Raw genomic sequence first — 25,469 nt, 5'->3', positions numbered from 1 at the left:
CCTTCACACTCCAACACGCACAGTAACGCCTTTTATGTCCAGTGAAATGAAGATGACCTGCACAAGCTAAGTCTTCCTCATTCCCTTTTGGGAATAAACTAATTTCAGAGTCTTAAATATCAGCAATATGACCTGGCCAGATGGGGAGGAGCTGAGAGGAAGGGCTGGGACAGTGAAGCTGGGCAAAGGCAATACTCAACTTAAGTACTCAACTGTGTAAGGTCGCTTGGCACCTGAGATTGCCAGGCTTCTGAAACTGGATTTTAAACGTGGGGTTGGTGGGTGGCAGCAATGGTTTTGGTTACTCTGGATGTGAGCAGGCAAAGGTGTGAGCAAGGAGTTCACACAAATTACATCTGTTGTGAGTAATGTGGTGTGGTGGCAAAACTCTGGTTTAGCACAGCCACAAGAGGAAAAACACAGAGCTTGCATCTGCAACTGGCTGAATGTTCAAGAAAGAGGGCTGTGGGCAGGAACTAGGGCCAAAGTAGTCATGAGAAACAGGAGAAACTAGTCAATGGGAAATCAAGCTGATTCTCATCTTCAGTAAGGTTTTACCATCTGGAGATAAAGATCCAGCTGTGTATTTGCAGTGAGAAAGCAGCTTGCAATTAGCCATATTAGAGATGGATATTGAGGGCTCAGTGATATATTTTATGATAAAGATTGGGATTTTTCATTCATTTTAGCTCCACTATAGCAAGTATTATCAATTGCACATGGCAATTTGCACTATAATCCATTAAAGTAATATGAAATCGCCTGGAAATCTCATATTTTTTATTTATAGAACTTTGCAGTACTATTGAAATACAGAGGCAACATGAGAATGCAGCATAATATATGATACAAATACAAATTTAAGAGCAATAAAATGTTTCAGTAATAAAATAAAACTTCTTGCCAAATCACAGATTTGACAGCAAAAAAAGTAATGGTTTATTTATCTTCTGTGATGTTAATATTTGTTGATATTCCCCAAGGTCAAATATACCCATGCAAGCTTATGTTTTTATATTAAACTATAATATTGCACAGGAGATGATCTTTTACATTATATTCATAAGGAGGAAAAAAGGAGGCCCATTTCAAATTCTCAGTCATTCAAGTGAATCTTCAACAGTTTACAAGGCATTGTATATATCCAAACAAAGGGTATTACAACAAGGAATTTTATCTGTGTAGGTATCTGTGCATGCCTGACAAAAGGCAGAGGCCATTCTTCACATGATGTATCTTCTCATCATACACCCACAACTTCTAAATTCAAGCTATACAAACCTGAAAATTTAAATCTTGCATTAAATTAGATGTTGCAAATCAGAACAGAACATTTTCAGTTTTCCATGGATTCCATCTGCTTACACTGCTCGTTGCCACATTGGCTTTGAACACCCTAAATATAGTCTGCCCTGCTCAGAATGAAAACAAAGAATTCTTGATAAAGGACAAGATTTTTCTCTGGAGCTAGATTAGATTATACAGCTGAGCATTTCAGATTACCAAACCCTAAAGCAAATGCACAAAATCCTCATGTAAGCAGGTAAGCAAGCTAAAGGCATTGCATTGCAAGAACCAGCTTCCACTGGAGGGACAGAGAGCACAAAAAGTATCTGAAAGCATTTTTTCCAATACATCATTTCTATATGTATCATACACCATCTAAAAATCTTGTGCAAAACTAATGAAGTTTTTTATATTTTGCTACATTTGGTAAATGACTTCTCTGCTCCTCAGATCTTACACAGTACTAACAACACTAATATCTTTCAAAGGAACATTTTAACATCTCCTCTTGCATGATGATATAAGGCAAGTAAGATTCTTTTTTCTTCAATGTGTTTATAATAAAATGCTTGCAACAGTGAGAAAATTGAGATTTAAAGCAATATTGTTTGGCTTCAAACAGCATGAGTTCACTGGAACAAGCAGAAAAAATATCTTAACCTAATCACTTGGCTTTAGCAAGCACCTCATAAATTTGGATTAAAAAACAAACAAACAAAAACAAACAAACCCAAAAGCCCACATTCATTTATAGATGGCAATCACAGTGAGTATTTTAAAAAAAAACAAACAAAAAACCCGACCTATACAATCAATGTTCTTGTATTTTTCTCTTCCCCAACCACATTTCGATTCTATAAACAGAACTATACATTTCTATCTCCCTGTGCAGTGATATTTTAAGAAACTCTACTTGTTCAATTACTTCCAGGAACACTGGACATCACCGGGAGCTTTGACCAGGCTGTCACAAATGAACCTCTACAGAAGAAACATTAATAAGACTGAGAGGTCTACCCTTCACTAAGCAAAGACAATGTAACAGCTACAGCTCCTGTAACCAGTGGTATTTTACAAGTGGAAATGCAGACTTGCGTGAAATACATTGCACAGCAGGATGAGAGAAAAGGCAGCCATATCTCACCCTTGCAAAACCCCAAGATGCTATTACACTGATTTTTCAGTGTTAGAGTTAGTTCCATAAATCAGAGCAGTTATTTGTATAAATTAAATACACTATGGAGTTCAGTAAATGAAAGTAACCATGGCCTAACAACTAAGGGGGCAGGGAGAAGTCTCTGCCCTAATGACAAATCATCTCTTCTGAGATTGTTTTCTGCTTTTATCTGTGTCTTGTCAAATATACTACACTAGACAAATGAAGATTTACGAATTTTCAAACTACTGAATGCGACTTTTTAGCAACTTTTGGTTTTTTTCTAAAAAAAGCATATTTAATAATCTCAAAATAGTTTTGACTGATAAAAACTTGGTATTTTATTACCTGCCTAACAGGATTCCATAGAAGAGTCTTTGGAGGAAATGTGGAAGGATTGTCCCTAACATTAAGGGTGCAGATTAGTTTCCATATGCTCTGAGCTCAGGAGGAATAAACGCTCCCTCAGGTTCTGTTCTTAGGCTATACCAAATACAGACCATTAGATTTCAGAATAAAATCTGGATTTTATTCCGGAAGAAAAAGTCAGCCTTGAACCAGCTCAAAAAGGCTGCATTATTTGGGTTAAAAGGTACCACTATAACTTTCAGAGAGAAAGATGGCATTACATTCCTTGTTGCATCCCTTAGAAAGACAGTCCACATATCATGCTTTTATAAGTGTACTCACAAATGAGTGAGTTTCCAAGAAAATTTCACAACGAAGTTTGATAAATATTAAAAGGAAGATATCAAGCTTTTAAAATCTTAGAAATATTTGGAATAGCTTCAAATGCCTATCTAAAAACTTAGTTAATACAAAGGCATGCTGTCTTTGGCTGACACTTCTTGAACAGGGCTGTTCTTTCTTACAACAGTGTTCTATTAATTTTAGAAATTCATTAGTACCAGAAACTACAAGTCAGCATTAATTAAAGTCTTCTATACAATCTATTCCAGGTGTAGATAAAGAGCCAGGGTTAGACCTCTATCAATGCCTCCAGCCCCTGAGATCCAACAGAGTGCTGATATTCTTTTATATAACTAGATTTGCTCATTCTTGCATTTTAACAAACAGAGATTAGATGTGGTTTGCACTCAGACCACTACATTTAATTAAACATAAACGGTTCATACTCAGACCTCAGGTATGCATGGGTAACTCCTATTCAGCTGAGCCAATGATTTCAACTCCCATTGATCAATTTCCTTTAATTTGAAGAACAAAACAATGACCAAAGAACAAGTCCATATGAGGCAGAAGTGAAGGAATATGACACGCAGTGAATACGAACACTGCTTCTGAGATTTCGATCCAGAGTGACTACAAGATGCTTTAGTATTTTGATGCAACAGAATCTTTTTTCAAGTGAAGAATTTTCTGTCATAAAAGATGTACCTCTAAACTATGTCAGCATTAGTATCTTTTTTGAATAGAAAAGACAAACATTTGTCACTATAATTGCAATACACACGTAGCTCAAAGTTTCCACTGTACAGACCTGTAGCCGTACACCAAGATTTTGGTATGACTTCACACTTCTCAGTTCTCTTTCAAACAGCATCATGGAAAATCAGCTAAGGCACGGTGTTCATGGACAGCTGTGTTATCAGCAGTTCCCACAGGACTGTCGTGGTTTAACCCCAGCTGTCAAATAAGCACCACACAGCTGCTCGCTCACTGCCCTGCTAGCGGGACTGGCGACAGAATCAGAACAGCAAACGCTACAAAACTCGTGGGTTCACATAAAGACACTTCAATGGGTAAAGCAAAAGCTGCACATGCAAGCAAAGCAAGGAATTCCTTCAGTGCTCCCCATGGGCAGGCAGGTATTCAGTCATTCCCAGAAGAGTGGGGCTCCATCATATGCAACAGTTGCTTGGGAAGACAAATGCCATCACGGTCCAAACATCCCTCGTTCTTCCCCCAGCTGTAGAGACTGAGCAGAAACCATATGGTCTGGGATACCCCCTTGGTCAGTTGGGGACACCTGTCCTGGCTGTGTCCTATCCCAGCTCCTGTGCACCCCCAGTCCCCTCAATGCTGAGGAAGTAAGAGAAACAGGAAAGGCTTTGATGCCTGATTTTTCTTTAAAAAAAATTATCTCATCTTCTTTTTCAACCTGTATACTAAAAATCCTAATGAGCTGAGACCTATTTTAATGAGTATTGAGATTTGTTCATAGTTAAGATTTATTTTAATGGTTGTTCCTAATGAGTTGCTATTTGTTTCAATGATTGTCACAGAAGGATTAGTTTTACATAGCAAGTACAAAGAAAATATGTGAAAAGCAGTACACTCTACTGGATATTCTATTTTGTTATTCGAGGGAAGGGACTTTGACTGGGATGGGTTTTACAAGAAGTCCCACTTCTGTTAATATCTACTGCAGCACACTAAATTTTCTCCAGACATTCACTCTTCTCCCTCAGTTGTCTGTTTTGGGTTTCTGCTCCCAAGTGATGCTGAAAGCAAGCAGGCAGGTGCTCATCCCAGCCCCACCTAATTTCTAAGTGGGTCTGGGATGAAGGACATGCTGCAATAAGGCAGGCTTGAACTTTATTTTTTATGATCCATAGCTGAGAGTAACTATGGCCCAAGCCAATGCTGCATGAACTCGGAACACTGCTGACAGTTTTCAATTTCCAGTTCAAGCAAATTGTGCCACTATGTAGAAACCTCTACCTAACTGCTCAGGGGAAAGATTGCAGGTTAAAACTCCCTCACTCCTGGAAGGTTTCGGTGCAGTGCCAATCACCATGAACAACATTTGGAGCCTGCAGAAGGTGATACTTGCTTGGGAAAGCTTCTGTGCAAGGTGTAGAGCTACCACCTGATTTAACTGGACTATGGGAATAACTTCTTGACTCTTCCAGAACATGATTTGGAACCTTTATCCATCAAGAGTGTGTAAGATCTAGATTAAGCACCACCATCTGGAAAAAGTAGGATCTTAAGTACCTAATAACTAATACTTACTTAGAACTCCATTACCCTGAAAGATTTGAGTCTTCCCTAGTGAAATCACTATGGGTAGCAAATTGAATTCTAAGTATGATTAATATCAAAAGTGAATTTTAAATGTACATGTAATGAAGGACAGAAAAGGTAAGACATCACCAAATTTCTTTTTAATGGTCAAAACGGTACAAGAGATTTTATCGCTCTACAATGTTCACCTCAAAAGAAAGAAATGGTTTAAAATATTCAAAATGAAAAGAGTCCACTCGTTACAAGGGCACTACCTTCATCTGTTTGAATTACAGCTTTGTCCTTTGTATTTTCCCATAGCTGAAAATTTCTGACTAGTTCTGTTAGAAATAAGAATGCTTTTATCTCTAATTTCTGTGTTTCAGTACTTATTTTCCTAAAATTCTTTAAATATTGCCATGCAAATGTACTTACATTTACATTTCACAGACATATATCATCCCAGCTACTTTGCTGAATGAAAGAACACTGGATAAAACAGCACAAGCTTGCCACAAAGACTTATGCACAGGCTTAAATTTCAATGGACCAGTCATTTGCTTAAATTTGAATAACTATGCAGATCTTCACAGTACTGTAGCTGAATTTTTAACATATATTAACTTCATTATGACAGTTTCAGACTTCCAATAAAAGTGCATTTGTGGTAAGTTACTTGGTTTCTGCAAAACTTAATATATCAGAACCTATGACTTTCAGACACAGAAATAATAAGAAAAGAATTTTCAAATCACGTCCTATACTTCTGTCTTGCCAGTGGGGGGTTTGAGCATTGAATCATGCATATGAACCTGACAGATTCTCATGAACTTTGTTGATTTCACAAGGTTCTAATACACAGAGCCACTGTATTTCAGCAAAAACAAACAAACAAAAAACAACAAACAAAACTCAACAAAACAACCTCTGCTATTTCCACAAAGAGAATAAAAATCAACAGCTACTTGATTTCTAAAGGTGCTATTCAAACATGCTGAAGGCCCCCATTTTACAAGCACATATGCATATAAGGGTAAGTTCTCTGCTGGTTTTTTGCAGAGCAGCAGCACTACTCCTGGCCAGTAAAAATTACTGGGCAAAATCATCCAGCATAAGGCAGTATCCGGCATTTTATCATTAAATACATAAACCTTTTAATGTCAGGAAATTAAATTTTACATAGCAAATCTCAACTATTCAACTGCTTTACCACTGTATGTGCATTAATATAGGAAAAGGGAGATTGTAATTAGTCTTTTGAAGACAGTAAAGCAGCTGCCACATTTATATTTATGCAGCTATTTAACTCACGGTTTAAAGTTCCTACTTTTAAATATCTTAATTCATCACTATCTGGAGGAAGTAGAAACTTCATGACAGGCATGATCTTCTTGAATCAAACTTTCCTAATAAATTTTGGCTGACCAAAGGTTTTCCTTCATTTCTGTTTTGGTAGATGGATAAAGTAATTCTAAAAAAACTTCTAAGAACCACAGCCTTTGACCAATACACGATGTGATGTGCTCACACAGCCGCCAATAGGAATCCGAAGTGACAGATCTTTAGAACAGACATGAATTTTTCATAGGTGTGCTTGAATGAACAAGTTTATCCCTGTGTCATCAATCTACAATGGGATTCACAGCCCCAAGAAACCTGAGGAGCAGCCAGTAAGACAGCAAACCTGCTTCCTGCTCATCGGCATTCATAGGATGCACAGGGCTGAACTGCATGTTTTCAGCAGCACTCCAGACCACATTATACACAGCATTGTTAGAAAACAATGTCCTGATGTAAGCAAGTACAGATTCAAGATTAGATGCTTCACAACACACAACAGCTCTATCAAAATGATCAAATGCTAATTCCTCTTGCAAAAAAGCAAGACTGAACAAAGATTAACATTTGTTTTTCTCTTCACCACCACCAATGAAGAGCATTTACATGATACATGACTCAGAATGACAGATAAACTATCTATTTCTATCTATATATACTATAAACTATCAAGTTCTTTCTTACAGAATCTACAAAATTACAAAAAAAAAGGAAAAAAATTAAAAAAAAAAATCCAAACCATACTTGCCAAAACCATATCTTACACTGATTTATTCTATCAAACAAAAAATAAATTGTTAAAAATAATCGATCTGTGATTATTTCCAGGTATCTAGTTAACAGTATACCACTATTGGACATACTCCAATCACTTTAGGTAGCATTTGATTCAAGGTACAATGCTCCATGTTTCAGTAAAGCTAACAAGTGAAGAAGAAATTAAGTTAACTCCTGTTTCTGCAATCCAAGGAAGGTTGCTCACCTGTTTTAGGCGTCTTGTCGTGGCATTGTATTGAACCACTGACACCTACAGGCATAATTGCATATAGTAATTCAAGAAATATCTGTGCAGCTTCCCTGTTATGAGACAGGACACCTCTGAGGATAAGCAGTGGAAGTGCCTTGGACAGCCTGATTTATTGGCAAGGTACATATTAATCAATGCAGATGGTGAAGGCATCCCATTGCACATGAAGTATTTCTCCCCATTCACCCCAACAAAACTGCAGCTAACAAGTAAATAAAATTCTTTCTGTATTACCAGGGGTTCTCTAAGCCTGTATCTTTATCCTGGTTTTGGATTGATATAAAGAAAAAGTAAGCAACACAACTGACCTTTCTGAATCTCACATATGGTCAGTTAAAGACACCCAAAGATGCACTGCCTATGTATCTTCCCCGTAGATTTGAAATTCTTACTGCCCCCAAAAGCTAGTGCTCTGAGGATGATCACAGGGTAGTGTGATGTATTATTAAGTAAACTCATTTATAATCTCTGCTCTTACATTTGACTGTTTACTACTGACTTTATTTCATTATATATAATAAGGAAGCTATATTTGGAAAATATTCTAGAAATTATTCAGAGCCTAGGGAAAATTAGTTTGAAATTAAAGAACACTGCCTACCTCACCTAACTGTAGGCAAATTGCAGCATAGAAAAGTAACCCTATTTCTCAAGAACATGTATGATAATCATAAATAACAATTTTAAAGACAAGATTTTAAAGAATAAATTAATTACCTGGACCATTAAGAACGACTCTAACAATCTTTCCACAGAACTATGCTTTCTTTATAGCCAGTGACAGCAGAAACAGGGCACAAAAGAAAGCTTTCTGAATGATCCATTTTGCCCTTTGCTAACTTTGCAAAGGTTATTTAATAAAACACGTAAATGTAGCAAATCAGGCCAATGCCACCTGTAAGATTAAGGGATACAAGGTCTCTCTTACTTCATTGAAAAGAAACTTATCATTTTATGAAGTATTGACTGCCCCAAATACGAATACAGAGCACCTGTAAGCCTGCTTATGAAGCCTCAGCAGTGGCTAGTCTTGAGTCAGCTTCCTCCAGCCCAGCTGAGAGAAGCAATCTATAAAAATATAGTCATTACCTCTCCTTGTCTAAAGCCAGGCTTCTTGTCTGTCTTTTATTACTTTTCCTGACATGGTCTGAGGTCATCTTTGGAGCAGCCGTCAACAAGCCAAGAAAAACAGCCCCTGCCGTGTGTCAGTGGCACAGAAGTTATTGCCTGGCCGGAGGAGCCCATCCGTGCCCCTTCCAGCCATGCACAGGCTGTGCCTGCTCTTGCTGCTCTCTTCCTTCGTTATCAGAATTACCACCAGCCTAGATGATGGGAAACACAGCTCAGGCAAGGATTTCAAACAGGTACTGCTGAGCACCAGCCTCACTTCAGTCCTGGCAACAATTTGTCCGCAGACAGCACAACAGATTTGTCTCAGTCCCCATTAAAAGCAATTTCATCCCCTTTTCAATATGGCTTTGAAAAGGCTCAGGATGGCAGGGGAGCAGCACATGAATATTGTGGCAGCTATACATTTGGAGCCTATGCCCCCCACAGTGGGAATTCCACAGAGGACTACTGACAGAGGTCAGCACAAAACCACCAGAAACACAACTTCCTGGCCTCCTTCTTCATGGAGGAGGATGTCAAGGCCAATGGATATCCGCAAAGTTGAGAAGGTCACTGAGCTACCCAGCATTACCTCACCCTAGTAGTTTTGTATTCTCTTGTTCCTGACAACAATTTGAAGTTACAGGTTATTAAATGATCTAAACAAATGAGGGTGAAAGTGAAAATCAGTTATGAAGAGATATGTTTTCCCCAAATGCAGGATCCAGAAAGGTTTGTTTTGTAAATGAAATGTGTTGCAAGATATAGAACACATCCTTCCTTTTTAATGATGACTTGTAAGAAAACAACACCTGCATACACAAGCAAAATAAAGGTCTCAAACAAACAAAAATGGGTCTAAATCTAGAGACTTTCCCCTCACTTATGGCTGCACACACAGATGTCAGTTATCCCAGGTTTCTCAATAGGGATACAGAAGGACTGACTTCCTGCAACAATAAAGTCTTTTCTTTTCATATATAGCTGTGAAAAATACTGTGCATCAAGCTCATTAAAAATATTGCATCCAAAAAGAGTCACAACTTTTAGTGTATCTCCTTAGTGCCCCTAAACATGTTTTTCTCAAAATATAGTACTCTTGCTTCAGTATTAAAAATAAAAGAGCTGTATGGTACTTAGCATCACAAGGTAGGCACTCACAAGTAAAGCACAGAAAATTAGATGACAAATTTAGCATAATTTATGTAACTGCTGGATTTTAGTTCAATGTCAGCATATTCCTACATCTGAAGTTTGAAAGATACACAGAAATAGCACAGTATTGTTTAAAACATATTTAAATAATAGCTGATAACACAGCTTTCAGACAGCTTATTTCTTTTAAAAGAAATCAAAGAACCTTCTCCATGTTAAATTCACTGCCATGTCATGAAAATAAATATGCTCATTCACTTGAGCTACTATTTATTTTATTCCAAGGGACCACATTTCAGATGATTCCCAGCCTTGCAGATTATGCCAGCTTCCATACAGGACTGAGCGTTCCTGATTATTAATCTTTTAAAGTTTCACGAATAGATAAACACACCCTCTGATTTAGACCAAGTATAAAATATCTAAATTATATTATCAATAAATAATATCTAAATTATATTATAAATAAATATTGTATATTTTAACATTTGGTCTACTGCAAAGTTGATGCTGTAATTAGTACCTGTCTGATATTCTTTTATTTTAGCAAATATAAAAAACTGATGAAACAATAATAACTAATAAAAAAAAAAAAGGCAAAACAGAAAAGTGTTAATACCTGCCTGAACAAGAATATTAAGTACAGCATACATAACATGACTGTGCAACTCCATGAGAAAGCACTCCAGCTTTAGTGAAATTCAGAGTTGTTAATTTTCCCCACTTCTTCCTCGTCTGTCTTGTGTCTTCATTACTTCCAGATTACGAGAATAAACAGAAAAGTATGAAAGAAAGTGTGAAAGTATAGTACAAATGCCTTCACCTAGGCAAATTTATGAAAAAGGATTAAATCTCTTATAAATAGACCCAGAAAGAGAATAACTCATCCACATTGCTCTTTCTTTCACTAATCCTCTTTGTAAAGCACTTTTTGCTGCACTACTCAAAAAATCTCTAACTCAAAATATTAGTGGCAGAAAAAGGGGGAAAAGCAGGAAGAGAGAATATAAAACCACCAACATATTATATAGAGATATTTTACAGCTTTTGTTTTAAATATTTCTTATTATTTAGCCTTTTCCTTGAAAAGCTTTCATAGCTTCTTGGACTCAGAAGAACATAATTTCTCTTGTATACACACAGTCGCTTGCAAGGCTGAAAAACCTTTCTTTATCTGTTCCCATAGTAACCAAAACCATTCTTTGTATTTAATTGTTTCCTTTTCAAATATTATCTGTTTTTGTAGCTAGAATCAGTGTGTTCTTTTGTCATCTAAATTATGGATTGCCTGAAGTCAATCAGGCATTCATTATAAATTCAGGTTTGCTTTCATTAATTTGAAATTTAAGGCACTTGCTACATTTAAGTATGAAGTATTAAATTAATAAAATAATTCAGGAAGAATGCAGATACAGCACAAAGCTGGAAGCATCAAATATTGTTTTGAACAGGTGAATTTTAGTAAGTTCAAATATGAGGAAAAACAAGACTTGCTAAAGCTCATATCAAAATTCCCTACCTGAATAGAGATACGACTCCTTTTTGAACTGTGGCTCAGCTTTGTGATTCATTCCTGTTACATATATGGACTGAATTCCAAGCCCTGTGAATGTATTCCTGGTTTTGGGTGACATCTTCGAAAAATGGAAGTAATTTCTCAGAGAATAAATCACAGAATGATGATTTGCCTGCTTAAGTTTTCTTAAATTTAATGTTTTGTGTTGGCACTGTATTTATTCTCTGACTTGAATCTACAGCACAGTTTAGAGTAGAGAACTTTCAGATAGCATTTGTTACTACTACTACACACCTTAGTTGCATTGTTCCATTTCAAGTCCATCTGGTATCAAACACTAGTTTTATGTATATTTGTTCTGACAACACCACCACAGGCTTTAGAAAATAATAGGTAATCTTAATTCTGAACACCTGTGCTTTCTCACTGAACTATAAATGTTATTTTCTATCTCCTCCATAAATTATCCCAAATAGAGTGCACTGTTCCTTGGGCAAGAAAATGAGGAGGTTTTTATTCACCCATTTTAGAGTGCTGAAGCACACTTTGTCAGAACAACAAATAATCAATACAGAAATGTTTATCTAGACTGTAGCTCTGAAAATGTTTATACAGAACATTTAAATTTTTCCAGTCAAAAGTATCAATAGCTTCTATTTACACAGGTCTAGATAAAGAATACAAAATTAGGATTACAACATTAGATTAAGTTTTAAAAGGGATTACAAAGAGAGGGCCTAAAAGGCAGCCCTATTAATGGAGGGCTCTTGTAGGACAAAATAACTTGACACCACCTTACCATTTAGTTCATCTGTTAAAAAGGAATTCTGTTTCTTCTGCTCTGCCTTTAAACTGTGTGCATGTGACCTTTTAGACAGACGTAATTAAAACACCAGAAATGTATTCTAAAATAAAAGGATGTTTTTCATTCCTGGTTCTCATAATGTTTATTCCAGGTTGCTTTGTGGCTCTGACTCGAGGTCTCTGTCATTTTGCACCTATGGCTGCCTGGAGAGATAAGCCCTTCTCAACTTTGTATGTTCTAAAGCAGCAATCTGAGCATATATTAAAATTGCATGCAAATATGTCAATTTTACAAAAGGTCATAATAACTGGAAGTGAGGCTGGAATGTTCCTGAAAAATCAGTATTAAAAAGTTTGAATGAAGGGTTGGGGATAGAGCAGCAGATCAGTACAAAAATTAGAGCAAAATTACCATATTTTTTGGATGAATACTCTATAGGCTTTCTGCGTGAACAAATGAACAAATCAACAGATAGAAAAAGAATTTTATCAAGAGTGCAGTTTATAAGCATGACTAATTAAAACATGGAGAAGTTTACCTCAAAGCTGCCTCACTTTTCTCCCTACCTGTGCTTCCCTTGGTTTTTCCCAGTAGTTCACTCCTATATGTATTCCTCTCTCCTACTTGTACTGCTCATCACAGGAGCTCTCTTGGTATTAGGAGGATGCACTGAACACACAAAACAGCTGATCTGGGAGAAAAAAGGGGCTGTAACCTATCATATTTTGATGTATATCTGCTTGCTTTTGAAAACACTACCTCACATATACGATGAAAGCATTGGCCTCTTTCTTTCCCCTCTTCTATTTTTTGAAAACATTTATAAAAGCTGTACACAAGCTGATGTTGTGGGCTGCTGCGATGAAAGCTCTAAATCTGGATTATTACTAATATTAGGCGGATATATCTGGAATACATGCTGCTACACATTTAATCAATGTAGTAGCAGTGAGTATTTTTTGATGTGCAACAAAAGCTACATACTACTCCTTTATGTAATGATTAAGAGAGGATTAAAATACCAAAACCAAAACAATTGGAGTGAAGTCCTACCACATCCACAAAGAACTAGTAAATGGACCTGGAAGCACATGAAATATTTTGAGCTTCAGCACAGGAAAAGAAAACCAAAAAATATTCTTCCCTCACAAATATCTTTTCAGATGGTGGCTACCACAGCTATTGCTGATAAAAAGCAGCTGGGCTAAGTGATGTCCTCAGTTTAACAGAGCTTAATTCTTCTCCTGGAGCACAGGAGGAAGAACCTACATTTGTACTCACTTCATAACTGTACAAATAGTTTTTGCAGCATTTGGCTTTTTTAAATTCACTCTTATTTGGTACAATATTTTGTCTTTATGGCTTAACTCTACCGCAATGTAATTGCAAATTTATGTCTTAATCCAACTGCACCAAAGCTGCCTGTGTCCTAGAGTGATGATGCACAATCTTTTCACTTTTATTTCCTCTGCTTCCCACCTCCCCATTTCCCATCTTACTTTTCATTGGGTTTTTTATGCTGTAGGTGTTTTATATGTCCCATATGGTGGCCAATGCAGGCATGTATTGACTAGTAAAAAAACAGGAGGGTGAAGACAAGATAAAGAAAGAGCAATAGTACTACTTCTCCTTTTTAAGATATAGTGTTCCACCTCTGCTATCAGTAAATCCATGCAAGTAAAAATAACGCATTCAGTACTCACTGAAACATAGATTTTGATAGGTTATTAAAATTACTGCTCCAAGGGCTATTCACAGATATATAGAAAAATGTACATGGTAGAGAAAGAGGAATATTGCCTCTATTTTTTTGTTACTTCCAGGAAAAGATAAGTAAGAACAGAAGAAACTTGAGCTAGAGGTGGGGCTAAGGAGATTGTTATTAAAATTATTTCTGTCCTTCTCTAATATCTCTTTTTTACTCTGTAAAACAGACCAAATCTTGCTCTTAGAAATACTAATATTTAGATTACGCACACTTCTGGAGCATCCCTCTGCATTTAGCTGTGCTAAATAAAAAGCAAACTCCTCCTGATAGTATGTGAAACATAGCATGAAAGTAAGGATATATTTTCACATAATTCATTCCCTCTAGGATGCTGGTAATCTCTCAACCTTAAGCACCATGAAGCACTCTATATATTTTTAAGCAGTATGCTGATTGGACTTTCATTTGCTGCAGTGGTATTCCTATTTAAGTCACGATAATATGACTCAAGAGTAGTATATTTTCTAACAAAGCTAACCCTAACACAGTCACTGCACAGGATGATGGTTTTCAGGAATGTTCTGCAAAATACCTGGTTTAGAAAACCCCTCAATAAGCCAGTAATGATTCCACAATAATACCATTCTTTTTCACCCATCAGATTCAAAAGAATACCTGATAATGCTTTCACTGAAATCATACAATGAGCTGTGAAACAGCACAGCACAATAGTCCAATAGTTACACCATGCAATTATAAATGCAAATCTACCTAGTTTTTCCGTGACATTCCTTCTTTTCCCACCTTCCAGTGACAGTAAGAAATAACAAATGCTGTTCTTTGTTATGCTTCAGAGAAATTATTAAATTACTGTGAAAGTGAAACAAATACATTTCTGCTGTGCACTTGAACTGTTTCTTCTGGTTTTAATCTACAATACATTTTTCTAACCAAATAAAGTACTTTGCAATCCTAGCATTACATGTACAAGTGTATTTCCTTCATATTTTTTCTTTTTACGGTGCTTTAATTGTTCACAAGTAATAACATAGTTGATTAATTTTTATATTTGATGCTGCAATTATGTTTTGAAATCTAATTTGTAAGAATTGAGGCTGCACTTTAATACAAACACCACAGGCTTATAAATTAAAAAACAAACGATCCCCTGGTGCCTCCTCCCCCACCACCCCACCCTCATCTCCTCAACATTTAGGTAATTCTGCCCCAGATCAATATTTCTGCTGCACAAAGATATACAGACTGCCTTAATTTCCTTGAAGGATGATAAAATGCAGCCACTGGTCTCAAACAGAACTTCAGTTACAGCTCAGCAACAACCTATGCTTTTACAGACTAGAAAGTATAATTCTGTTTCTTGAGTGGTTCCCAAGACTGAGCACTTCCACTTAAGTTAGTGAAAGCTTGAGTAAAAGAAGTTTAACAACTATTTTTGTCCCAATTTTACAGCAAAATAATTTCTGCATACTTTCAAGATTTTGGACGTACAATAAAAAGGAATAAAATGGGCACAGCTAGTACTTCTCTCATTCTCCTCATTTGAGTGAAGTGGGCTTGCTCTCAAATCTTTGGTTCTGTATTTTAAAAGCATCTTCCCTCAGTGAAGCTTCACAGCAACTGTAAATTCTCATTAGGCAACACCAGGCATCAAGGTTAACAACAGGATCTAACACTGCCCTCCCAGCTGATAGAGGATGTTACAAGGACTGGTTATTGAAATACAAATTCAGAAACTGCTATATGATCTAACTTTCTAAGCCTATCTAAAAAATTTGGTTTTTGAAATGAAGCAAAGTCCAGTAAAGCCATTATTTTGAGGATTCTTTGTGCTGCCCCAAAATCAAGTGCCTTCAGCCCCTTAAATAGGTACCTGGTAAATAACCGTGGACCTCCTTTAACACCTGAAACTGAGGGCGTAACAATAATGCTTGTTCTGAGTGTCTACACAGGACATGAATTTAGGCTGGATGAAATTGAAGTCTGTTTTTTCTTTTAAATCTGAAGTAAATGAGTGAGTCATTTTCCACGTGTCCCACCCCAGCCCTGCCTCTGAAAAACATCAGGCTGGGGTGGCTTTGCAGCCATCCCAGCGGATGATGGGTGTGCTCTCCAGAGCTTAGGCAGCTGCCACATAAGATAATGCAAAACTCTCTAATTTTATTAGAATAACAAAGGCTGTGTGTAACCAGCACTACAACTTAGAACAGCAGCTCTTCAGATGGAGATGTCCAGATAAAACAATTTATTTTCAATTGCCTAAGCATGTCTCTGCTTGCATTACCTACAGTAATTGAATCAGATAAGATTTTATTTACTTCAACTACATCTCCTTTTTTTACTGACATGATGGAGTGAATGATATATATATAAATGAATGACATGAATTGTTACTGACATGATGGAGTTTTGATATATATAAAAAATAATTTCTATTTCATCGCACAGCAAAAATCTCAGCCCAAAATTAATATTCAAAACTGTGCATTATGGTTCATTGTTTTAATTAAAATGTACTTGCCAAGAATATTTTGCAATGATTACTCAAGGCTATCAGTTTAGAAGAGTTCTTAGTTGCCAAGTCTGAGATTGCCACTCTGGAATTAAGTTGATATTGGTGGTCTGACTCATAATTTTCAGTTATGCAAATAAAGCAGACACCTCCAAGCATTGCAGTGCATACAGGATAAAATTTGCACTCTGGAACCAAGTCTACCTTAAGCACCTGCCCATATATGTATGTAAGAAAGGCATATTTTTAAATAATCTCTATAACTGAATAGTGTAAAATTACTTATATTGATGTATTTCTTTTGGGGAAATTTGCAAACATGAAGGAGAAGCAAGTCATGTAATTAAAACTTCTTCTATTGCAGAAACGCCCAGTGGAGAACATGATGATTTATAGAAGGATGCAAGGGAAGGCACAGATTTTAATTTCATTTACAAATTAAAAAATGTTTTTAGATCTGATAAATAAATTGATCAACTTACTCCAAATGACATTCTTTTTAGGGTGATGGCCAAAACCAGAATGACATTATGGTATCATAAAGGTATACAATTTAACACATGTCAAAAGAAACAAAGTGATCTTGCTGTAGGCAAAGCTGTTTTCTAAATGTCACTGTGATTTGGTGACAATGTTTTTTTCTTATGACAACTCAGATCTAGTTCAGAAACTGTAGTTGTAGATGTAGTTATGTTGTCCAGTGCTTACTGTTGAAGCAGAGGAAATTTGTATTCCCAATTACCATAACTGTGCTGTCCTTTGTGCAGTTCAGTGTTTTAAATCAGCTTTGGCCACACTCTGCCAATGTACATTACAATAACTATTTTGACTCAAGAAGTTCTATCCAAATTTTCACCATCTGGTGCTCAGAAACATCATCAGCAAAGCTCTATTATCCCTATACATTTTTATTTCCTCAGTTTTCTTTTATTAATGAAGACTAGTACACAATGATACAATGCACTCACCTTATTTTGAAGTTACAATTATCTCAACTAGAAAATTATGTAGCTTTCTTGATCCTCCACATTTTGATTCAAAGTGGCCTCATTAAGTATCTTGCTTAAAATTCCATCCCTGTATCTTTTTATCAAGTTGAGTTCAGTCACATCAGTAATACTTTAAGGGAAATGATTGAACCATTCATAGCTGATTGTGTATTAGAAACCAAATCTCCTCTCATAGGAAAGAGGAAGCTTTCCCAACAATGACTATACTTGCAAAGGATCAAAGCTTCCTTGGTAGGGCTATAGATAAATCTATGTAGCACCCTTCTTCCACAGGACAGCTGCCATCATTCCTCTGCCTCCTGCATTATTCACCACCACACAGGAGGAAAAGACAGGAGTTGAACTACAAAACATTGAAAACATTAAGTACAGTAACTGCAATTATTTAGTGGCTCTCAAAAACCACCTCATTCAACATTTGCAATTCATGATCAAATTAAGCTGTAAAAAACAGCTTAATCCCTTGGCTGCAAACAATTGCCTAAAATATTTAAATTATGTATGTAGATTGCTTTCCTGTCAATCTCTCCTATAAATTCATGGTTACAGTGACTGAGAAGGAACATGAGAACTAATAAGACTCCTGTTCTATAACCAGATATAAAGTTTCTTCTATACTCACTTTGCATATTTCCTTTTTTTTTTCCTTTGCATAACTGCTACTTATAATTGATTTTACAAACTCATTCTCATTTTTGAAGTGGCTGGACACAGGGTAAAAATAGAAACAACTGAGTCTGGTTTAGTGTTTTGTTTTTCCTCAAAGCAAGAAGAAAGAAGTTATTTGGGCAGCCTAGACAAGAGGCAATGTCAGGTAGGAGTTTCAACTAGTTAGCAGCCAATAGAAGAAGTGTAAGTACTGTATTTTTACAATTTTCTGGAAAGATTCCCATTTCAAAAGAGACATAAGTACATCAAAATAACTTATTTTTCCATTATGTGCAAAAAGCAATACAGGATGTACAAGGAGACCACCTGACAGACAACACAGAAAATAGAAATTTTCAGTTCCTCTTGAAGCTGCTAAATAGAGCTTAAAGACTAACTAGCAAAATAGATAAAAGAATGTAGAAGTAGACCACTGACAGTATAAATGCTTTGCTTATGTTTACTCCATTTCAAAGTATCTGCTTTAAAGAAATGGATATAAATGCTACCTCTCCTACCTGTCATCACTAAAATGTAGTAGCAGCGAGTATACTGCAATCTAGCTGATGTCTCGGGTTTTTCAGCTGAGCTGGAACCACAGCTTTCAAAGCATGGTCATTCCAGAGACACACTGGGCATCCCTATTCTCCCTGCATTCTCTCACTCAAAGAGTGACATATGCTTCCACAGCCCATTGCCCAATCATCCAGAAACTGAAACAGTACAACCCTCTTTTATCCACTTTTCCAAACAAGTGTGAAAACCCTTCCTGTTTCACATTATTGAAAGATGCCTTTTTGAAAGGGATGTTAGAGCAGACATGAACTGTGATGTGGACACCACCACCTGACAACCTGGCTGCTTTTAGAGACCACACTTCACACTGACTTAAACATTGTTTGAGACAGGGAAATGTGATTTTAACACCACAGAAGCATTTTGCCATGAGATAAGCACAGGATGGAGTGGCAGGTTGGCCTGGCTCATCCTAGGTAACCCATCCAGACAAGGGTTCCCACTTCTGTGGAAACTGTGGAGCAGCAACTGCTTGTACACATATTGCTGATATCACCACAACCCTTTGTTTACACCTTAATTATGCAGAGGCATCTCTCAATAACAGGATCATAACAGAAGCATCAAAAATTACAGAGGTAAAATAACATCACTGCTGCTTCCCTGGGACTTATGAAAAATGAAAAAAAAAAAAAGAAAATAAAATCCACAAATGAATAAGTGAAGAATAATACACAATCAGCTTGGTTTGAACTTCTTTTGAAAGGAATTAGGAAAGACTGATGGAGTCAAAAAGGATTACCAGTATTCTGATACAACAATTATACATCTACAACTTGAAACTCTGAGAAAGGAAAAAAAACTCCTATATTTTGGAGTATGCCTACTGCAGCTAATAAATTTAGTCTATATGTGCACCAAAATCTTCGCAGATTCCAATCTGTATCGGTACAAAAGTCCTGGGTTAGCATCTGCACTAATCAGTGCTGTGCAAAATGGCATTAGAGCTGTAACTCTCCCCCTTAGCAACCTGTTTCCACCAGCAAGCACACAGGTAGTCACTGTGATTTCAAGAAGTTTTCTCATGTATTTGAGCTCACACTAAAGAATCTTGCTCAGATAAGTACAAGTTGCAAGGTACAAGTGAAACAGCTTTGGCACAGACAGAATATTAAAAAGACTCACTACATAGGCTCATTCAGGCATTTATCAGAAAAAATGTGATTTGATCTTAAGAGCCTGAAGAACTGTCAAATGATCTGTGACATTTAGAATTTTAAAATAAAATCACAGAATATATCTGAGTTGGAAGGGACCTTTAAAGGCCACCTTATCCAATCCTACTGCAATAAGCAGGGACACCTTCAGCTGGATCAGGTTGCTCAGAGCCACATCCAACACCCCTTGAATGTTTCTAGGGTGTTTCAGCACCCTCACTGTAAAAGCCTTCTTCCTTAGATCCAGTCTGAATTTACCTGCTTTCAGTTTAAAAACATTACCACTCATCCTATCATTTTTCTAGGATCTTCATCTGTAAATCTCATCTAAAACTCAGGAAAATATTTCTGACATGAAAAAGAGTTGTCAAATTACTATGTCTGCTTCATGACATAACAAGAACTGTAGCTCTAAGAGCACTTCAACAGCAAATAATATCTTTAAGTAAAAATCAAAATCAGAAATATGACAGCAGTTGAAGTACTAATGCACAAACCACCTTTATATCAGCCAGCTCAGATGGCTGCAATCACCACTCTGAACTGCTGGGCAGTCATACCCAAAGAAACACATCAAATGAAATACTCAAATATCAGCTTAACCTTAAATCTGATTAAAAAATGATAAACCTTAAATCTGATTTAAAAAATGCACCTGAATTTCACCATACTTTTTTCATACACCAGTAGCACATGAATGGTTTTCTGTGTTTATCTATGAACATCACAGAGCAGCAGAGCACTGTCTGCTCCGGGACTCGTGTGTCTTTAGACACTTCTTTTTTCCACATTGCCCCTCATAGGCTGACCTTTCAGCCAAGAGTTTGCCCAGTGAAGCTGGTTGATTTAGAGCATAACATACAGTTCCCTGGCCCAGGCTTCCTCTCCCATGCTGCCTCCTAAGAACTTCAAATAGAAGTGAGAATTCCTCATGCCATTGCTCTGTGCCAGCAGCTGATTTATTTATATTTGAATTCAGATAGGAAGGATTAAAACTGGGATTCTAAGCAGAATTCACTGTTCAAAATGTTCCAATTGTTTTAGCATCTGGGCACCTTCCAGAACAACTGACTGATGTATCACTATGGCAACACAAAGAGGCCTCTATAACTTGAACTATTAAGACAGCAAGAGGTTTTTAAGACTTGTATTTCTACAAAATATAGCAAAGCTAATGCAACATCCTAGACAAAGTAGAAGACTGAGAAGACAAAATCAGGCAGAGCTCACATCTCCCGTTTTTCACCCCAACCTCACACTGACCATGCATTTCACTGCCTCAGTGGAGTGGAAAGACAAAAACTGCAAAGGCGCGCTCTTCCTCTTGCCAAATCCATTCCTGGTGAATAACTGAGGTAGGGATTTTGCTCAGTGCCCAAGCAACGAGTCAGCAATTACCTGAGCATCACTATGAAATTACTCCCTGATGAAATGGTTTGAGCTTCCAAGAAGAAATACAGAGGGAAAAAAAAAAAAATTGGCCCTTTACTCCTGCAGTCCTGATAAGATCTAATCATGGACACTTAAAGTCTCGTTAAGATTTGCTGCTACCACTTCTGGCACCATTTGCTGCTTACAAAAAAAATACATTAAGCAGATACATTATTTAAAGCCACTAAACAGTTTCTTTCTAGGACAAAATAACATCATTAATCAAATATTATACAAGTAGCATTGAAAACTTTTTTTTTTTTTTTTTTCTGACCAGTCTTCACAGCTTGTGTCCTGAATGTCTTGGATGTAATTTTACTGTGGCACACAAGATAATTATTTTTAGCTATTTGTAACTGTTTAACATTTTATTATCATTAATATGCATTTTATCTGGTTTGGATTACACACTTTCTCATGTAGCTTTAGAAAGCATTAGTTATCCTAAACATAGTCTGTCCCTGTAGGGCCTGAAGGCAGAAACTTCTCCCTACAGGACCTGGATGGCTGGCTACTGCTCAGCCCTCTGTGATATGCACAATTTTTGGACATGTAAGTCAAAACCATATAGGTACACAAAGATAAGAATAAAAATCAAAGCATCAATGTTGTTTTCCACATGAATTGAATACCAATAACTATACTCCACACATGCACACCAGCTCATACATGGAGTCTGCATTCCAGTCAGTGGAATTCAACAAATGCCAAGGGCACATCTGCATTGGAGACAGATGACACTGGGATACTTAGACACGGGAATTAGGATGTGTTTTGCTTCCATTAACTGGATATGAAGAAAACTATCTGGATGTAGAAAGCACAGGGTGAAATGCAAGAGCAGTATGCTGATGTTTCATTCATAATGCTGGAGATTTTCTTCACACTGCATGCTTTCACCTCTCTACAATTACTCTTAAGGTTTCTACAAAAGTTACCCAATTCCAGTTGCAAATCTTTTCCAACAAGATGGTTCTTTTTAATTTAAAATATACTTGTCAGAAATGTTGGCTTAAAGACACTTATACACTGATACAGTTTCATAAGGAGAAGTTCAAATAGGTTTAATCTGTTTAAGCACAATCTTGTTTCTAGTTTAAAGAATTCCAGAGGCACAGGTTATATTTTTAAACATGAGTATTGGAAGAGTAAAAGAGGTTAGAGCATGTTTCTGAGACCTCTGAGTGCTTATGAAAAGTTATGTCTGTGTTCTTAGAAGATAACACTAATCAGGCTGTAAAGAAAAAATAAAAACCCAAACATGCCAAAAATCTGGGAGATGGCTTCATTCAGCACATGCTAAACAGATATCAGTTTCCTACTTTGAATTCATAAGAGATTATTAAATGCTGAATCTCATCATAGTAGACGAAAAAGCCAATCAAACAACAGTGCAGGTTTCCCTTTTAGTGAAGACAAGAAAAAATGTTCTATGCTGCTTTGAACTAACCAGCAAGATTATTCTGGATTTCAGCACAGTATTTTACAGCCCATTGCCTTTCCAATCTCTTGGCATTCAGAGAGCCACACAAGGGAAGCACTACAACAATTAGATGCTCACAGCACTTTAAAACAAGGCCATGGCAGTAACAACAGGTCATGGACAACAGGTAATGCACAGTGTTAAATTTTAAGTACAGGTAATTGAGATGAAAAGGGTTTATCACTACCTTGAAAAAGATACTACAGCCAGATACAGACTTAAATCCTAGATCCATAGCAAGATCACAACCTTCCTAATCTACTCTAATCCACCAGGGTGTTTTGGATGTTTCAGGGATTTTGGGGACGTGAGGGAATGTTTTAATTTTTTTTACAGTAATAGGCATGCAAGCCAGGACTTCACAGATTATTTTAAACTTGTATATACCAAGAGAGGCAGAAAACTAAACAGAAATGGTAAATACACGAGTGATGTTATACATTGTCATGTTTTTTAATACCTTCCACACTTTAAAAAGTACAGACCTCAAGTCTGTGTTGTGGTAAAGCCTTACAATTGTGTTTTCTTTCTTTTCATGTAAACAAAATTACCTTTATTTTCCAAAGACTCAATCATTAAGAAATAAAAATCCTGCCTGGTATTGCAAGGCAAATGTTACTGTACACTCTGTGGTTATGATCTTTATTTAATGCAAAACACCAAAATACTGTAATTAAGTAGACAGAATTTCCCTGGAAGAACACACTACCACACTTTTGAAGATGCCATTGTATCTCGCATCACAGAGGTAAAATGGTCACTGAAAAATACTGAAATATATCAGATGAGCTGAGTATTTACCAATCACCTCCTCTATAAAAATCAACTACTTGCCAGAATGAAAGGACTATTCAAACAAAAAGAATCACCTTATCAAATCTGTTAAAAAGACAGTTTCTTGGCATATAAAGGCCCTCTATATTCCCTCTATAAATGTCATTACCAAAAGTCTTGGGAAAAAATGTAGGCTAATGAACAAAAGCAGCAGCTTAGCCTCAGGCCAATTTCTACTTTTGGAAACACCTATGAAAGCCCTGATGAAAGAGAAAGGAGGGTGTATATGCATATCCATGAGAAGGAATCTGGCCTGGTGTTTAAATTGCACTTGTAAAAGATCAAATTATTTGAATAACTCACTGTTTGGACACATCAGGCATTATCATCTGCTCTTTTTTCCTTGAATCCATAGCTGTCTCCACAGGGGTAAGTACTACAGCAGCACACGACACTATTGACTGGTATGAGTCTTCCCGGCACACTGCAAAGATAAAAAGCATCAGTGTTAAACAGTGAACTCAGTTTGCATTTGAAAGGGGGAAAAAAAAATAAATATATTCATACTGTGATAAACACAAATGCAGATAATTAATCAGGCTTTAATGTGGTCACATGCAATGAAAATGCCATTGTTTTTCACACTTCCTAATGGGCTCACTTTTCTCTTTTTTGTCATTGACTGATCATTCACTAAGTTTTACCTGGCACAGGATCTGTTGTCAGTCTGCTCTAGCTCATTGGTGTGTCTGAGTCCTATAAAAACTTACATTTCATAAATGACATCAGAGTTTGATACACTTCTTAGTTCTTTTTCATCACAGACTGAAAATAAGGGTGAAAATAATGGGTTGTTTCCAGGCAAACTTGCACCTTCAAAAATTTCACACTTTGTAAGAAAATAGATTTAAGAAAATCTAATTAGTGATTACTTTTCACCTTTAACTGTTATGACTCATTTTACTCAAAAAGTCTAGAAGTCTAGAATCGCATATATTGACTCTTGCTTTCTTTTAGTAAAAATTGTATCTGTATTGCTGTGCTGAATGTTACAACTTAAAACAGTGTTTAGAGCTAGAAGAATGATCACACATTTGTGCTGAGCATTTGGCTCAGTTAGCACTAATAAATGAATATCCAGAGTTTCTGATCTCTGAACAGACAATTATATATGTTACCAGTCGCAAACATTCTTAAATTCTAAATGATAAGTGTCACTAGTAATTCAGCTTTTAGTAGCAACCACTCCTACTGATTTTGAAGCTATGGATTTCCTTTACAGCTAAGGCACACCTTTCTGAAACAAATAAGACCTGAAATTAAGAGTTTGTTTCATAGCACAAAGCATGGCAGCTTCTTATTTTACATTTGGTGTTGTATTATATATAAGCAAGAAGAAATATTTAAACAGAAAGACACACAGTATTTTATAACATACAGAACCCTTCCATAAGAGTGAACACAAGCCCACACACCCAATAACATAGCCTGTAAAACCAGAATGACTGTGGCAAATTCTCAGCAATTCAAAACCAGAAAGAACACATTTCACAAGTACACACACTCATGCAAGATTGGTACTGGGAAAGTTGTACTGTGACATTTATTTATTATTATTCCATTTTTCGCAATCATGCCCTTATCATATACCTATTGCTCACAGCTAACACACCTTTGGCACAGCCTATACTCCCCTTACAAAAGAAACAAAACTGGAGTAAAACTTCATCCATACTGACCTGACTGGGTCAAGACCAGCTAATTGTGCCATTTTACCCCAAAGGCATG

At 36.6% G+C, this 25,469-nt stretch overlaps 1 protein-coding gene across 3 annotated transcripts in view; it reads right to left on the bottom strand.

The window, feature by feature from the left end:
• CCSER1 (coiled-coil serine rich protein 1) overlaps positions 1–25,469 on the bottom strand; it is a 608,967-nt gene that overhangs the window by 429,118 nt on the left and 154,380 nt on the right. For all 3 annotated transcript variants that reach the window (XM_015625457.2, XM_015625458.2, XM_015625460.2), the window contains exon 5: positions 24,045–24,165. In XM_015625457.2, coding sequence (XP_015480943.1) covers positions 24,045–24,165 — 121 coding nt within the window. The remainder of the gene's footprint in view (positions 1–24,044; positions 24,166–25,469) is intronic.

The sequence above is a fragment of the Parus major genome, chromosome 4 (assembly GCF_001522545.3).
Source record: "Parus major isolate Abel chromosome 4, Parus_major1.1, whole genome shotgun sequence".
In the NCBI taxonomy this organism is placed as follows: domain Eukaryota; kingdom Metazoa; phylum Chordata; class Aves; order Passeriformes; family Paridae; genus Parus; species Parus major.
The sequence above is the reverse complement of the archived record's forward strand: the minus strand, read 5'-3'. Positions and strand labels throughout refer to the sequence as shown.